This window comes from Sus scrofa, chromosome 12 (assembly GCF_000003025.6).
Source record: "Sus scrofa isolate TJ Tabasco breed Duroc chromosome 12, Sscrofa11.1, whole genome shotgun sequence".
Taxonomy (NCBI): domain Eukaryota; kingdom Metazoa; phylum Chordata; class Mammalia; order Artiodactyla; family Suidae; genus Sus; species Sus scrofa.
Window position 1 is genome coordinate 49,135,407 of NC_010454.4, and position 16,280 is coordinate 49,151,686.

General features: G+C 40.8%; 1 protein-coding gene and 1 long non-coding RNA gene across 2 annotated transcripts in view; one reads left to right on the top strand and one right to left on the bottom strand.

Moving 5' to 3' along the window:
* Nucleotides 1-16,280, top strand: part of LOC110256084 — a 152,398-nt gene that overhangs the window by 115,173 nt on the left and 20,945 nt on the right. The window contains exon 2 of the long non-coding RNA XR_002337318.1: nt 2,363-2,467. This is a non-coding gene — a long non-coding RNA (uncharacterized LOC110256084). The remainder of the gene's footprint in view (nt 1-2,362; nt 2,468-16,280) is intronic.
* LOC100516511 (olfactory receptor 1A1) lies at nt 10,065-12,362 on the bottom strand. Its single transcript, XM_021067661.1, is given in 2 exon segments — nt 10,065-10,557; nt 10,560-12,362. Coding segments are annotated over 2 exon segments (933 nt in total). The 5' UTR covers nt 11,455-12,362; the 3' UTR covers nt 10,065-10,519.

A 16,280-nucleotide genomic window follows, 5' to 3' on the forward strand; every position in this document is an offset into this window, starting at 1 on the left:
TTCACAAAGTCCAGGAATCAAGCACAATTACTAGACATATGAAGAAACTGGAAAATCCTCAGAAGAAAAGACATTCAATGGAGACTAACCATGGGATGACGTAGTTGTTAGAATTACCAGATAAGGATTTTATTTTATTCATTTATATTTATTTATTTTATTTTATAATTTTTTTATTTTCCCACTGTACAGCAAGGGGGTCAGGTTATCCTTACATGTATACATTACAATTACATTTTTTCCCCCACCCTTTCTTCTGTTGCAACATGAGTATCTAGACAAAGTTCTCAATGCTATTCAGCAGGACCTCCTTGTAAATCTATTCTAAGTTGTGTCTAATAAGCCCAAGCTCCCAATCATTTGTATTTATATTTGCTTCTTTTTTATTGATGCATAGTTGACTTATTATATTAGTTTCAGGTGTACAACATAGTGATTCAGTATTTTTTATAAATTATACTCCATATAAAGTCGTTATAACATATTGGCTATATTCCCTGTGCTATACATTGCATCTTTGTATCTTATTTATTTTATACCTAGTAATTTGTACCTCTTAATCCACTTCCCCTATTTTACCCCTCCCTGCACCTCTCTTCCCACTGGTAAACCACTAGTTTGTTCTCTGTATTTGGGAGTCTCTTATATTTGTTCTATTCTGTTATATTCATTTTTTTTTAATATTCTACATGTAAGTGAAGACATAAAGTATTTGTATTTCTCTGACTTATTTCACTAAGCATAATATTCTCCAGGTCCATACATATTGTTGCAAATGGCAAAATTTCATTCATTTTTATGGGTAATATTCCATTATGTATATATGATAAGCCTTTCACCAGGCTCATTAAGAAAAAAGAGAGAGGACTCAAATAGACCTTTTACCACTGATATAACATAAATACAAATGATCATAAGATAATGCTGTGAACAGTTATTCACCAATGTATTAGCCTAGAAGAACTGAATAAATTCTTAGAAAGAAAAATCTTCTTCTTTGGATAAATGTATATGTAGGTCTTCTGTCCATTTTTCAAGTGGGTTATTGTTTTTCTGTTATCGAGTTGCATGAGTTTTTTGTAAAATTTGAAGATTAGGCCCTTGTCTGTTGCATCGTTGGCGAAGATTTTCTCCCATTCTGTGAGTTGTCTTTTCATTTTTTTAATGGTTCCCTTTGCTGTGCAAAAGCTTTTGTGTTTTATTAGGTTCCATGGGTTTATTTGTGTCTTTATTATCATTATTCTAGGAGGTGGATCAAACAAAATGTTGCTGTGCTTTATGTCAAAGAGGGTTCTGCCTATGTTTTCCTCTAGGAGTTTTATAGTGTCTGGCCTTATATTTAGGTCTTTAACCCATTTGGGGTTTATTTTTATGTATGGTGTTAGAAGTGTTTTACTTTCGTTCTTTTACATGTAGGTTTCCAGTTTTCCCAGAACCATTTATTGAGAGGCTATCTTTCTTCCACTGTATGTACTGCCCTCCTTTGTCATGATTAGTTGCCCATGGTGTTACTTGTGTTTATATCTGGGCTTTCTGTCCTGTTCCATTGGTCTATATTTCTGTTTTTGTGCCAGTACCATATTGTTTTGATGACTATGGGTTTGTAGTATTGTCTAAAGTCAGGAAGTTTGATTCCTTCATTTTCATTTTTCTTTTTCAATATTGCTTTGGCTACTCAGGGTCTCTTGTGTTTCCATACACATTTTAAAATATTTTGTTCTAGTTCCATGAAGAATGTCTTTGGTAATTTGATAGGGATTGCTTTGAATCTGTAGATTGCCTTGGGTAGTATAGTCATTTTGACAATATTGATTTTTCCCATCCAAGAGCATGGTATAGCTTCACATATGTTTGTGTGGTCTTTGATTTCTTTCCTCAGCATTTTATAGTTTTCAGAGTATAGGTCTTTTGTCTCTTTAGGTATGTTTATTCCTAGGTGTTTTGTTCGTTTGGATGCAATTTGGCAAAGTTGCAGGCTACGAAATTAATACACAGAAATCAATTGCATTCCTTTATACTAATAATGAAAGATCAGAAAGAGAAATCAGAGAAACCATCTCATTTACAGTTGTATCACCAAATCTGCTGTTAGTCCTTTTAGTGTATTTTTCATTTCACTTACTGTATTCTTCTGCTGTATTTGGTTCTTTTTATAGTTTCTAGTTCTTTGTTGAATTCTCACTGTGTTTTCCCAGTTTCAGTTAGCATTTTTATTAATATTGCTTTGGACCCTTTATCAGGTAAATAATTTATTTGTTTCATTAGCATTTTTCCAGGGTTTTATCTTGTTCTTTCATTTGAGACATATTCTTGTGTTTTCTAATTTTGTTTAAATTTCTCTGTTTTGTCTCTATGAAATTAGGTGAAATAGTTACCTAATCTGGTCTTGAAGATGTGTCCCTGTGTTAGAGCATCCATCTGCAGCCTGCATGTGCCCAGCGGGTTTGGTGTGAGAGCTGGATCTGAAGTAAGCAGGGGTCATGTCTTCTTTTGGGGTGTGCTGGCAGCTGCTGCCTTGGTGGGAGGTAGGCTGGAGTCTGAAGAGCTAGAGCCGAAGCTAAGTGTGAGCTTTGGCTTCTCTTAGCCTCAATAGTGATCACAGCCCTATCACGTGTGACTCTGGGGCCCAAGGGTCTGGAGCAGGAGCCTTGATGGAGTTGAGCTTCCCAGTGTGATGGCAGTCTCTGCCTTGGTTGGGGGCATGGCTGGGGCCAGAGGGCTTGGGGCTACACTTCTGTGCCAGTTCTTTTTCCCCTGGTGCGGATGCCTTGGATGTAGTAGGGTGGGGTGGAAAGGTTGGAGCTGCACTGCTGAGCTGTCTCTGCTCCTTCTCTGTTGCATGCATGCATACGTGTAATGGCAGCAATGGCAGTTTCTACCCTGGCTAGAGGCAGGGCCTGGGCTGGCTCTGCTTCTTCCTCCATGTGCACACACATGTCCATGCTGGTAGTGCCAAGCTCCACTCTGGCTTGTGGTGGGGCCTGGCTGAACCAGCTCTGCTCCTTCCGGGGTGCTCATGTGTACCAGCAATTGTGGTCTCTGCTCTGGCTAGAGGCAAAGCTGGGGCATGACCTGGCTCTGCTCTTTGGTAAATGTGTGTACATTGGCCATGGTGGCTTCCTCCTTAGTGGGGACTGCTAGAGCAGGAGCCTGGTGTGGGCCGATGGATGTGCTGGAGGTTATCCTGGTAGGTTGTCCAGAGCACCAAGCAGTTTTCTATCTGCTACCTCTATGCTAGAACCAGGAGCAAGCAAGCCTGTGCACAAGCTCTTCAAGAGCAGAACCTTAAGTTTCTGATAGCCCTCTAGTAAGCCCCTCCTGGTTTTCAAACCGGATATGGGAGTTCATTTTCCTGGTGTTGGACTCTAAGGCTGGGTTGCCTAATACATAGCTCAAACCCCTTATCCCCCAGGGAGGATCCCTGAAACCGGGCTATCACCATCCTCTCTGGGTGTGGGTCCTTACTAGATTGCTTCTCCTCTGCTGTCATACTCCATGTGGTTCTTTCTTTACAGCCTTGATTGTGGAAGAGTCATTCTTCTAGTCTTCAAGTCATTATCAGTGAGAGTCGTTCTATATGTATTTGTAGTTTTGATGTGTTTGTTGGGGGAGGTGAGCTCCAGGTCTTCCTACTCTGCCATATTGATTCTGGCTCACCAAATAAAGAGTTAAACTAGATATTATAAGTATTTTCTATGAAGTAAAGGAAAATATGCAGCAGTGAATAAAGTTGTAGAAAACCTCAGCAGAAAATTAAAAAAAAAAGGAATTATAGAACTTAAATTTACAATTGTTTGAAATAAAAATACTGTGATCTATGCTGTTTAATTGCCATTGCTTGGTGGCATCCTGGATGAAAACCCCATAGCATAGCATAGAACCTAATAGACTGAGAAAAAAATTAGTTGATATGGAATTAGTCATAAACCTGCCTCCTGGAGCTACCCAGGATAAATATCATCCCTTTGATATTGGAAAGATTCTAAATATTAAAAAATCATGACCCTCAAATATTTCAGTGATTGCTGCTTTTAAACAATAATGACTGGAGGAGAGATGGATATGTATGTCTCAAAGAACCTTTTACCCTTCCTATCACCCAGATCTTACTTGCTGTTTGTGTCTATTTAAGAGGCTGAGCACAAAGATCTGGCTCTAAGACCTCTGTTTGTACCTGCAGATGATGGAAAGTGAACATCCAGAAATTGATAAAGAATCCTTTCAGTCTTAGCTAAGTAGGAGGCAAATGATAGTGATTGAGAGCGTAGATTTTGGAACCAGACCACTTGGGTTTGAATCATAGCATTGCTACTTACTAACTGTGTATGCTTGGGCAGGCTAATTAACTTTTTTAGGTGTGAAGTTTCTCATGTGCAAAATTGGCATGTGCACACTGTGGTATATGGAGTGATTGGCCAGTGGGGAGCTGCTATTTAGCACAGGGAATTTACCCAATATTCTATGATAATCTACATGGGAAAAATTTTGAGAAAGAATGGATGTGTGTAACAGTATAACTGAGTCACTTCGTTGTACAGCAGAAGTTATCACAACATTGTATGTCAGCTATACTTCAATGAAACTTTAAAAAAAGAAACACCTTCCCAAATACATAATAACATATAATAGAAGGTGTATTTCCAACAGCAAAATGTTGGGAACAACCTAAATCAACATATGGAGGAAATTGGTTGACCAAACAATGGTACATTTATGCAATAGTACCACGTAGCCACTAAGAAAAAGAAAAGAATAAAAATTTCTATGAATGATATGGAATAATTTTCAGGCTTTATTAAGTGAAAAAAAATCAAAGAGCAAAGCAGTAGATATACTTTGCTGCAGTTTGTGTAAGAGAGAGAAATACGTATACTTTTATATGTTCATATGCTTAATATGCTTATTTTTACAAAAAGATATAAAGGGCCAATAAACCATAAATTAAGGAAAATAATATTACCTTTACGGTGAAAATAGGGTGAAAGAGTAGGAAAAGGGTTGATTTCTCAGAGTATACTTTTTTAAATAAAATGTTTGACTTTTGAATCATGCACATGTTTTACATAAATATGTAAGCATGCTATACTATACTTTAAAACAAAACTAAATAAAAACACATTGTGAGAAAAAATACCTCATGACTGCAAAACAAACAAAAAATTGGGATAACAATAATACCTAACTCATAAGGGAAGCTAATATATGCAGTGTGTAAACAAATTAAGGGAGTTCCCATTGTGTCTCAGCAGGAACGAATCCAACTAGGATCCATGAGGATGTGGGTTCAATCCCTGGCCTCGCTCAGTGGGTCAGGGATCCAGCATTGCAGTGAGCTATGGTGTAGGTCACAGATGCAGCTTGGATCCTGCATTGCTCTGGCTGTGATTGTGGCGGGCACCTGCAGCTCTGATTCAATCCTGAGCCTGGGAAGTTCCATATGCCATGGGTGCAGCCCTGAAAAGCAAAATGAGATGAAATGAAATAAAATAGAAACCTCAGTTAAATAGAGCTGAGAGACCTGAAGGGGGAGCTCTCATGCCCTGCCATGATAGAAAGCCCAACAGGAAGAAAGATTTCCTCTCCTCTCCTGGCAAGAGCTTAGCCGAGGAAAAGCATGGACTCTTTGTTTACTATGACTCTCCCAGCTTCCTTTTCCCCCATAAAAGTGTTCTGCACTTGCCATGTGGGGACGTTCACATACCTCACTATGGTTCCTAACGCCAAATTGCAATTCTCTGCTGATCCTAAATATACCCATCTTTGTTGGAGAAACACCAGGCAGTCTGTTTGTTTCAGGTCAACCGCACAATGCCACACCATTTAAAAGGTTCCTTGACTTCCTGGAAAGGCAGAAGCATGCATGGCGTATCACAGCTGTCGTTTAAGTGGCTATCACATGCTACTTGTGGAATTCTTTGGTATCTCCTTTGGTCTGCAATGGATAAATTTGGATTGGCTCATTGAAGGGGGTGAGGATAGAAACAGTGCAGGATCATTTCTCTCTCCTGTTTCAAAGTGTGACAACTTCTGTATGAGCCCGTGTTTCCCTTCTCTGCCTACAGCTTGTGCTCTATTGAGGATGGATTTGTTCTCTCTGCTTCTCTAAGTTCTGGCCTTGTCTCCTACAGGTGTGCACATCCTGACATATTTAGATGCCCTCGAAGAGGAGTATTTTATATCTCCTCTGTGGGTCAAGAGAAGAGCATTAGGCATGAAGAAACTTGAGGCAAATCCTAGACCAGTATCTTACTAAGTAAAAGACTTAAAAAGACATTTAATAAGTTACTTCATCTTTCAGAGATATGGCTTTTCTATCTGTAAAGGAGGGCTATTTCCATGTATGTTACAGGGCTATTTTGAAAATTAAGAGACAATACTATATGTAATACAGTAAATAAACAAAAGTATATTCAATATTTAATGAAACATCTGTTTCCTCTAATCCTACATGGCACATTTTGAATCTCCTTTGTGGAACTTACCAATTTCTTCCTCGTGTTAGCTGTTATTTCACTTTTTTCCCCTCAAAATGTCCCACAGGAACCTTGAAAACACACCCCAAATGGAACTTATTTTTCTTGAATTACTCCATTGTTAATTATTTTCATTACAGGACTCAATCCCACAACACTGAAGATGTCTCCTTACTACTTTCATAAAAATTACCACATTCTTTTGTTTTTATTTCCACATTACCTTGCATCTTAAAGCTATAGATCCTTTGTGTATAACTGTACTGTCTCTCCTCTGGTTTGCTCTAGGAGTTGCCTAATTAAACTTTTGGTCTCACCACTCTGCCCTGCTCTCTTACTTCTCCTACGTGATCTTAATTTAAGACAAATGCTCATCATTGCTTCATGCAGAGCTTTTAGTATCCATCTATCTAGTATTATAAATAGTCTTAGGACCACCTGGCAACCTGAGAGTTAGACTTTAGTAATAACTTCTATCTAACTACATGGTACCCCCAGTTGCATTCTCCTGACTCTGCCCTCTTGAATTTCCTCCCTTCTTGAATGCTATGCTCATCTTTGCCTTGCTTTTGTTTTTAATACATTTTAGTTGCATATATATCTATTCCAGAAAGTTTATTTTTTGATTAATTTAACTATTTATAACCTTAAAAAAGAGTATCAATAATCATCTTTAGGGATTTACACTTTTTAATATTACTACTATGTGGCTAAGCTTTGGCCAAATTGTAGCATGTCTCTAGGCCATTCAGGAAGAAAAGGGATTTCTCTACTGGGTGGAGTAACTAACCCAAATACCAAGGACATTGTGTTGCTGCTGCTAAATGGGTGGCAAGGAGGAACATGTCTGTAACCTTTTCTAAGGTTCTTTCTCAGATGCCTTTTCTAATTATATGCCCAATAGCAGAGACTACCAGCAACTACAGCCACCAAAAGCAAAAGGAAGTACTGTTGAGGACTCAGAACCCTCAGGAATGAAAGTTTGGGTCATCTTATCAGCTGAGGATCAAGTGACAGCTGCTCGGAAGCTCCCCTCAGAGATCTGAGCATCAGATATGTGGTCATTGCATCTTCTGAGCTCCTAGGTTCTGGTAAAACTTCCTTTTCTTTCTATTTCCCTAGTCCTACAGGAAGCAGCTTCTTCCTGCAGTTATAATCTCTGAGTTACCTTGGCATCCATCTCTTTCCCCTTTAGTGTCTTTCAGGATATACCTGTGTATCTACTTCCCTGTTTTAGATCTTCTTAGTTCAAAAATACCAGATGTGATTTCTATTTCCTGCATTGACCCTAACTGTCCGGAATTGACATACCAGTTATATAAGTCTTTTCCAGACAGTCAATCTCAGGACACTGATGATGAAATAATTTTAATTATAATGTTAAAATGACTCCAAGACAGCATGTTTGACTGAATCAAAGGGAGATGGGTGAGACAATGAATGACATGTAAGTGCAATAATTTTTATTTGCATTTAAAGTTATAAACATACATGTAGATTCTTATGATTGTTGCAGGGAATTTAGGAGGAGAGGTCAACTTTCCTTGTCTAAATTCAAACAGAAGAATAATGTGAGATGGATAGAGCAGTTAAGGCATATGGAGTTCTTCCAAGAGTCTACATCCTTAGCTTTTTTTTTTATACTGTTCTCTTTGGCACTTAATATTTAATTATGGAAAATATTTGAAATATTGCCTACTAGTTGGCCTTCTTGAGTTTACCTATAACATCAAAATTATGCAGTCATCAAAGCTGTTGCATTCATTAGTTAAACACAATATTTCAGGATTCATTAACTCATTTAATACAGATTTATTAAGTAGTTACTATATGTCAGTCCTGTCTAAGGGCTGAAGATGCAGCATTGAACAAAACAGATATCAGATCTTCATAGTGTTGTAAGGAAAGGCAGAAAATAAGTTTATGCTTTTTTTTTTTTTTTTAACTGGCTAACCTTCAGCATTCTCCACATGAAATACTTTCATTCCCTTCATGTTTTGGTCATTCATTTACAGAGATTCATACATATTTGTAATCACATCCTTCATGGTTAAAAAGAAAATAATTGGGTATTTCTTATACTTGGTGTTTTATTTATTTTATTTTATTTTTGTCTTTTTTTGCTATTTCTTGGGCCGCTTCCACGGCATATGGAGGTTCCCAGGCTAGGGGTTGAATTGGAGCTGCAGCCACCGGCCTACGCCAGAGCCACAGCAACGCTGGATCCGAGCCGCATCTGCAACCTACACCACAGCTCATGGCAATGCCAGATCGTTAACCCACTGAGCAAGGGCAGAGACCGAACCCACAACCTCATGGTTCCTAGTCGGATTTGTTAACCATTGCGCCATGATGGGAACTCCATATACTTGGTGTTTTAGAGACCCAGAAATCTTTAAAAGGTGAATTATGTCATTTTCCAACAGCTTGGGTCAAATTCTTGGCAATCTGAATCATCTATAGAAGATAATAATTTCATATCTTCACAGACAGTTAAAAATAGTAGATAGGAGTTCCCTTTGTGGCTCAGTGGTTAGCGAATCCAACTAGGAACCGTGAGGTTGCAGGTTCGATCCCTGCCCTTGCTCAGTGGGTTAAGGATCCGGCGTTGCTGTGAGCTGTGGTGTAGGTCGCAGACTCGGCTGGTATCCCACGTTGCATGGCTCTGGTGTAGGCTGGCGGCTACAGTTCCAATTGGACCCCTAGCCTGGGAACCTCCATATGCCATGGGAGTGGCTCAAGAAAAGGCAAAAAGACAAAAAAAAAAAATGGTAGATAATAAAACTTGCAAACTCTTCCAAGATATACTCAATCTATTTCTTCAATATGTTACCCTATTTGGAATTATGATATTTTAGGACAATCACTTATATGTTATTAATATTTTCTAAAATTTTTTATAATTTTTGAGTTCCCACTGTGGCACAGTAGGTTAAGGATCTGGCATTGCCACAGTTTGTAATTGTGGCTCGGATTCAATCCCTGCCCGGCAACTTCCATGTGCCACAGGTGTGGCCATAAAAATGTTTCATAATTTTACCATGAATAGAATCAAATCACAGGTAATAGAGTTCCTTAGTAGATGCTTTAAAAACTGCTGGATTAACTACTTCTTTTGGGGGAATATCACCTATATAATCAGGGCTGGACATACAAAATCAAAGTCTCATCTTTCCTGAGCCATGCTGAAAAAACACAGTCAGATCATTTTCAATACTGCTCTTTTTTCTTCATTTATTATCTGGCACCCATTTTTTGGTTACTATAACTTTATTTCATGCTACAATTAATTAAATAAGCACTTTATCATATTAATTAAGTCAGAAATTTAAAATGCAGTAACTGTTGATGAGTGTCATTTTAGTAAGACTTTAGGGAGAATCTTTTACTCCTTAGGAGCAGTCTACTTTAATTAATAATACAGAAAGAACAGAAATACCTACTCAAGTAATTTCCTTTAAAGGTTTTAAAGGATCAGGACATAATGTCTAATCTGATTTTGTCTATGATTATCAGATTACAATCCAGAGACATATTTGATTATAGGATACACTTTATATGACCAAGGTTGTGAAAAGTACATGATGTGTTAAGACAGCTCCTGCCTTCAGAGGTTTGCAGGCATAGTAGGGGTGATTAGCACAATGGTCCACATAAAAACTGACATTTGAATAGTGATTTATATCCTTCAAATCAGGAACTATTGTGATTCTCACATCCTGTGGCTGTAGAAGGGCAGATGTTATTATTATGACTAATACGTAGAAGTAGAAGCTGAGCCTTAGACCTTCTCAACTTTACTCTGATAGTCATTGACTTAGGGGAAATAAGAACCCAATATTCCTGTGCTGCTACTCTGCCAAATGGACAGTAGTGTGTACAAAGTGATCATTTCAGTAAGACGTATCATATATTGCTACAAGATTCATGAGAAAAGTGATTTCTAGCTGGAAAGATCAAAGGCACCTTCTTGGAGGAGAATGACATTGGAGATGGATTTCCAAGTACATCCTAATGGTAACCTCAGTCTCCAGTGTATGATGACCTCACACTGGTTGTGAGGTGCTCTTGCTGAAGAGTTTCCCAGGGCAGCCTTCATGTCTCTATTCCTCAGACTGTAGATGAAAGGATTTAACATCGGGGTCACGGCCATGTACATCACAGTCATCACTGCATCCTTGAGGCTGTAACTAGTCAGAGCACAGAAGTACATGCCCATGACTGTCCCATAATACAGAGAAACAACTGTGAGGTGGGACCCACAGGTGGAGAAGGCTTTGCGCACACCCTTGGTGGATGGAACTCGTAGGACCGTGGAAAAGACCTGAACATAGGAGATGATGATGCATAGTAATGGCAAGGAGAAAACACCAACCCCCACGTACATCATCTTCACATTGAAGTGGATGTCGGAACAGGACAGCTTGAGCAAAGGGGCAATGTCACAGTAGAAGTTGGCCACTTCCTTGTTTGCACAGAAGGACAGACGAGCCGTGAGCAGGGTGTGGGGGACAGCATTGGCATTTCCCATCACCCACGACCCAACAACTAAGAGGACACAAGCCCGTGGGCTCATGATTGTTGTGTAATGAAGTGGGCGGGTGATGGCCATGGCACGATCATATGCCATAGCAGCCAGGATGTAACTATCCGTGTTACCTAAGGCAATCATGAAATACATCTGTGTTAGGCATCCCCCAAAGGAGATGGCTTTGGTGCCCAAGAGATGGTTGGCCAGCATCTTAGGGATGGTTACAGAGGAAAAGAAGATGTCAACAAAAGAGAGGTTGGCAAGGAGAAAATACATGGGGTTGTGAAGGCGAAAGTCACAGTGAATGGCCAAGATGATGAGCAGGTTTCCAATCAGTGTGATGGGGTAGATGAATAGGAAAAGGAAGAAGAAGAAGTCTTCCTGTTTCTGCTGACCACTGATTCCCAGGAGGATGAAATCCAGGGCAGAGGACTGATTTTCTTCCCTCATAGCTCCTTTGTTCAGAAAAGGGGGGAGGAATCAGGACTCATAGTGAAGTCACCATGTGCAAGGAATTTTCTTATCCACGATTTTGAACTCACATGTCCAGCCATCTCTACAACTGAGTTTACTGAATATGGAGATAGCTGACCTTTTGGGGAAACATCCTTGTTGATCAGTGAAACTAGTTGTCAGTTAACCCAGAACACTCAGGTCTAAGAAGTGTGCAACCTGTGACTCAAAGTTGCCCATCCATCCCCAATCTCAGAATTACTACCCAAACATGTAGGATTTAATCAATTAACAAGGACTTGATTTTCACATTGCATGTGCTAAACACTCTGTTAGGCTTATGGAAAAATCACAAGTTTTGGAAAATACAATTTTTAATGCATGTAGTCAACATGTAAGACATAGTCTCTGCTCTCAGGGACCTTGCAACTTAATGAAGAAGCCAGAATTACACACTAATTTTATTACACATGATAAGCAAAGGACAACATTTTGGAGTCTTTGACAAGATGCTTGGGTGCAAAGGGCATGGTAGTGCAAGGACTATGTAGGAAATGAGGAATTGTTCCAGTGACCAAACTCATAATGATCACAGAGCCCAGGCCAGGCAGTAAGAGGTGTCTACACCGACACTGGAAGATGGTACGTCCCAAGGACCACTGGTTTTAGGTCCTAGCAAAAACAAGCCTGGCGAATCTCCTCCCCAAGTGTTCCATTTTCAAAGAAGACTTTCACCACCTCCTTTGGTAGGCTTTATCTTTTTGGAAAACGCTAATGTAGTAATATAACATAGATAATTGGAAAGCTTTTGTCTTTGGTTGTCTCTTCCCTTTATTATTTCTTTTGGCGGTTTGTTCAACTCCATAGTCACTTTAACTACATCTTAGTAAACTCTCATGTCTGAGTCTGTAGGCTTGATCTCTCTTTCTCATATTTCTATGTTCCGCCATCCTGCCAACGTGTCTGTCCGAGCCCCATGCGCTACACATCCAACCTAAGTGGTTTACTAGCTTATTTGAGGTGGAAAAGAATCAATATTTTAGGAAAACAATATATATATTTTTGTCTTTTTGCCATTTCTTGGGCCGCTCCGGCGGCATATGAAGGTTCCCAGGCTAGGGGTCCAATCGGAGCTGTAGCCACTGGCCTACACCAGTGCCACAGCAACACGGGATCCGAGCCGCGTCTGTGACCTACACCACAGCTCACGGCAACGCCGGATCGTTAACCCACTGAGCAAGGGCAGGGATCGAATCCACAACCTCATGGTTCCTAGTCGGATTCGTTAACCACTGCCCCACGACGGGAACTCCGGAAAACGATATTTTAATCACCCCCAGAGAGATCATTATGGAATAGTGTTTATTTATGAACCAGTAAATGTGTACTAATATCTTTTGAGTTAAATCAGGGTTTATTTCTTGGGGTCCCCCCATGTGGGATGCTTCCAGGCACACTCACCCAGTTTATCCATTACTTCTACATCTGATCCGGTTGATTCTTCATTTAAAATAATTTATACATGGAGTTCCTTTGTGGCGCAGCAGTAACCCACCCGACTAGTATCCATGAGGATGCGAGTTCTGTCCCTGGCCTTGCTCGGTGGGTTAAGGATCCAACTGTGAGCTGTGGTGAAGGTCACAGATGTAGCTCCGATCTGGCATTGCTGTGGCTGTGGAATAGGTTGGCAGCTGCAGCTCCAATTCCACCCCCAAGCCTGGGAACTTCCATATTCCGCAGGTGTGGCCATGAAAGGCAAGAAAAAAAATTCTGAAGAAAAAAATGACCAAAGGTTCCATTCGTTAAATTCAATAGTGGGTTTTTGTTGTTCTCTTTGTCATTCTGATATTTTAATCAAAACAAATAAATATACTTTAAAATAAAGATTTCAAAGATTTGTGTAGCTGTGGCCATGGAGCAAGGTGGCCGAAGTCCATCTCACTGAAGATAAGAGGTAGAGTGTTGCCTGGGAATAGGCTGAGAATTTACACTGGAGAGAGGAGTTTACAATGGGAGATGGATCCAGGGGTCATATATGATGCTTAAGAATGAAGGCTACACTGGAAAAATGCTTCACGTTAGAGGAAGCAAAGCAGTTAGTAGATGCAAGTAGGGATGGATTTTAACCCTGTTTTGCTAATGTTATTTAATTGTTCGGGGCTGCCCACCCCCACCCCCGCTAATTCATTTTATGTATACCTGCTCTTTGACCCAAAGGTGATCTCCAGCCTCTTAACCGCTCTATTGCCTTTCAGGTGGAAAGCCCAGCAGTTCTGGCACTTCTGTCTCTCACCAGCATGCATCCCATGGCCATACACCCTTCCAGAAAACTTCTACTCTCAGATAGTATGTCTATACTTGTACGTCCCTCATCCTACATAGTCAAGGAATAGTGGAGAAATCACACAAATGTGGCAGATCAGCCCAGAAAAGAAATCTGGGGTTATATTTTGGAGAACTTTGAACGTACATAAGGCCTTTGTGCTTCATTCACTGCATACTCAAAATTAGTATGGTGGGTGTGGACTGCACTACCCATTCTGATAATAGAGATAGGCAATTGTTTGTTCAAGATGAGTATTGGTATTTGGGCATATAAAATGACTGATGATGAAAACAACATTTAAAATGATGATTTGATGTGAGGACAACAACAAGCTGGTTGAAAAAAAGTTAAAGATTTTAAGAAAAAGCTGCACAAGGAAGGGGTATGTGTTCGGTATACTCAGGGTGAAACCTGAAGACACAGGGAACTAGAAGCGAGACGCTTCTGAGCACTGGGACTTCAGCATCTGCAGTATTAGGTGTTAACGCAGCGTCACAGGAAGAGATGATTTCTGCTGAAACCTGGAGGGGGAATTACAAGAACCATAGGCCCCCAGAGAGAGGAGCCGGGAGGTGTATCAGCATGAATGCTACAGGTGGAGGGAGAGCCTTGAATCACTATTAAACCAGAGTTCCAGGTAAAGCTGGGCTGCTAAAATCCATATTCCCGGAAAGTGTTTATATTCTGAGGTACTGGTCTTATGAGTATGATGGTACTGAGTACAGTTTTGCAGAAGAGGCCAAATGCTTCCCTTTGGCATCAGGGGTGGCTGTCAAGGCCAAAGAAATGTCCTCTAAGTGCCTTGACCCATGGGCTCTTTGACAATGACATAATTTTCTGAAGGGGTCTGTTTGCAAGGTGGATTTGTAGCTCCTCTCTATGAAAACGGGTTTGGAGTTCCCATTGTGGCGCAGTGGTTAACGAATCTGACTAGGAACGACGAGGTTTCGGGTTTGATCCCTGGCCTTGCTCAGTGGGTTAAGGATCCTGCGTTGCTGTGGCTCTGGTGTAGGCTGGTGGCAACAGCTCCGATTAGACCCCTTGCCTGGGAACCTCCATATGCCATAGGAGCGGCCCTAGAAAAGGCAAAAAGACAGAAAAAGAAAAAAAAAAAAGACAGCAGGCTTATGTGAGCACATGTGCTGTGCGTACATCCACACATACACACACACCATATTATTTCAGGAAGTAGGGAGCTGAGGACTCTTATTACTAAATCAATACTACCCCTTCTTCATCCTATTTTCATGGATAAGGGCCCAAGAATAAGAATAACCACTGTCCCCTCGTCAGATGGAGAGTCTCTCTCCCCCCACCCCCATTCTGTTTCATCCCTCATCCAATCTTGAGATCTTGCGATCTGGATTCAGGCCGAGGTTTGAGTCCTTGTTTTGCCACCTCTCTGTGTGACTGTAGGCCGTTCAATCCACCATTATTTTTAATCTCACAAAATAACTTACCTCTTGGGTGTTGTGAGGGTCAAAGAAGGTGATGCCTGTAGGATCGTTACTGGCTGTCTGCCCCTTGATGTCGCTGTCATAAGCGTCTCTTCTCCAGCATCCACAGCTCCTACCTGGGGAGTCAGCTCAGATGCTGCCACCAGCAGGTCTAGCACCTGTTAGCATTCTTTTTTGGGGGGGGCAGGCATGCTGGAGAAGGTGCCAGTAGTAGTCCCGGAGCGTGGGTCTCCGGTCCTGTGTTCCTGCGGCAGAAGAGACAGGACAGGGATGGTTTGGTAAGAGGAGCTCCGAATTTTCCAGTCGTGGAGCAGAAGGGGCAGAAGGAGCTGAGCTGGATGGGGCCTGAAGACGAGGACTCCTGCGTTCTTCTCAAGGAAGCAGAATGGGTCACAGGATAGAGGAAACGGTGGCTTAGTCACCAGGTTATAAAGTCTCTTGAAACATGTGCTTGCTGAGACTCATTAGAGACTCTGATGCTGTGCCCTGAGGGGATAGAGATTTTCTCAAGAGAAATTGTCCTCAGAGATCTTTTCTAGAAGGAAGAATGGTCCACAGCATTTCCCAGAGAAGGTGTGTCCAGGGTCCAAGCCCTAGGCTGACTATTCTGGCCTCTTTGCTGGAATGTGGGCCCCTGTCCTTTGCTTCAGCACCAACTGAAGCCAACCCTTGGGCTATAAGAACTGTGGTAAAATTGAGCTCCTGGTCTTTATTCTAGGCTATGATGAAGCCTGTATAGTGTTCAGTGTCGAAAGAAGAAGACAAATTCTATTTTATCTTTGGTCTGTGATTTGTCTTGGGGAAAGTCATGGTGGAAGTTACAATTTATTTTTTCTAGTCTTTTGATCGTAAGTCTCTGAATGTGTTAGATTCCTAGAGAAGAAAAGGACCTTGATCTAGTCCACCTCATGTATGTGCACCTTCAAAACAGCCCGGATTAATGGTCATTATGCTAGGACTTAGCCCCTGCTCTAGTGGAGGTTCCTGTGTTTCTATAGAGAAACATGGTGAAGACTGAAAGCTCTGGTTGGGCTTCATCC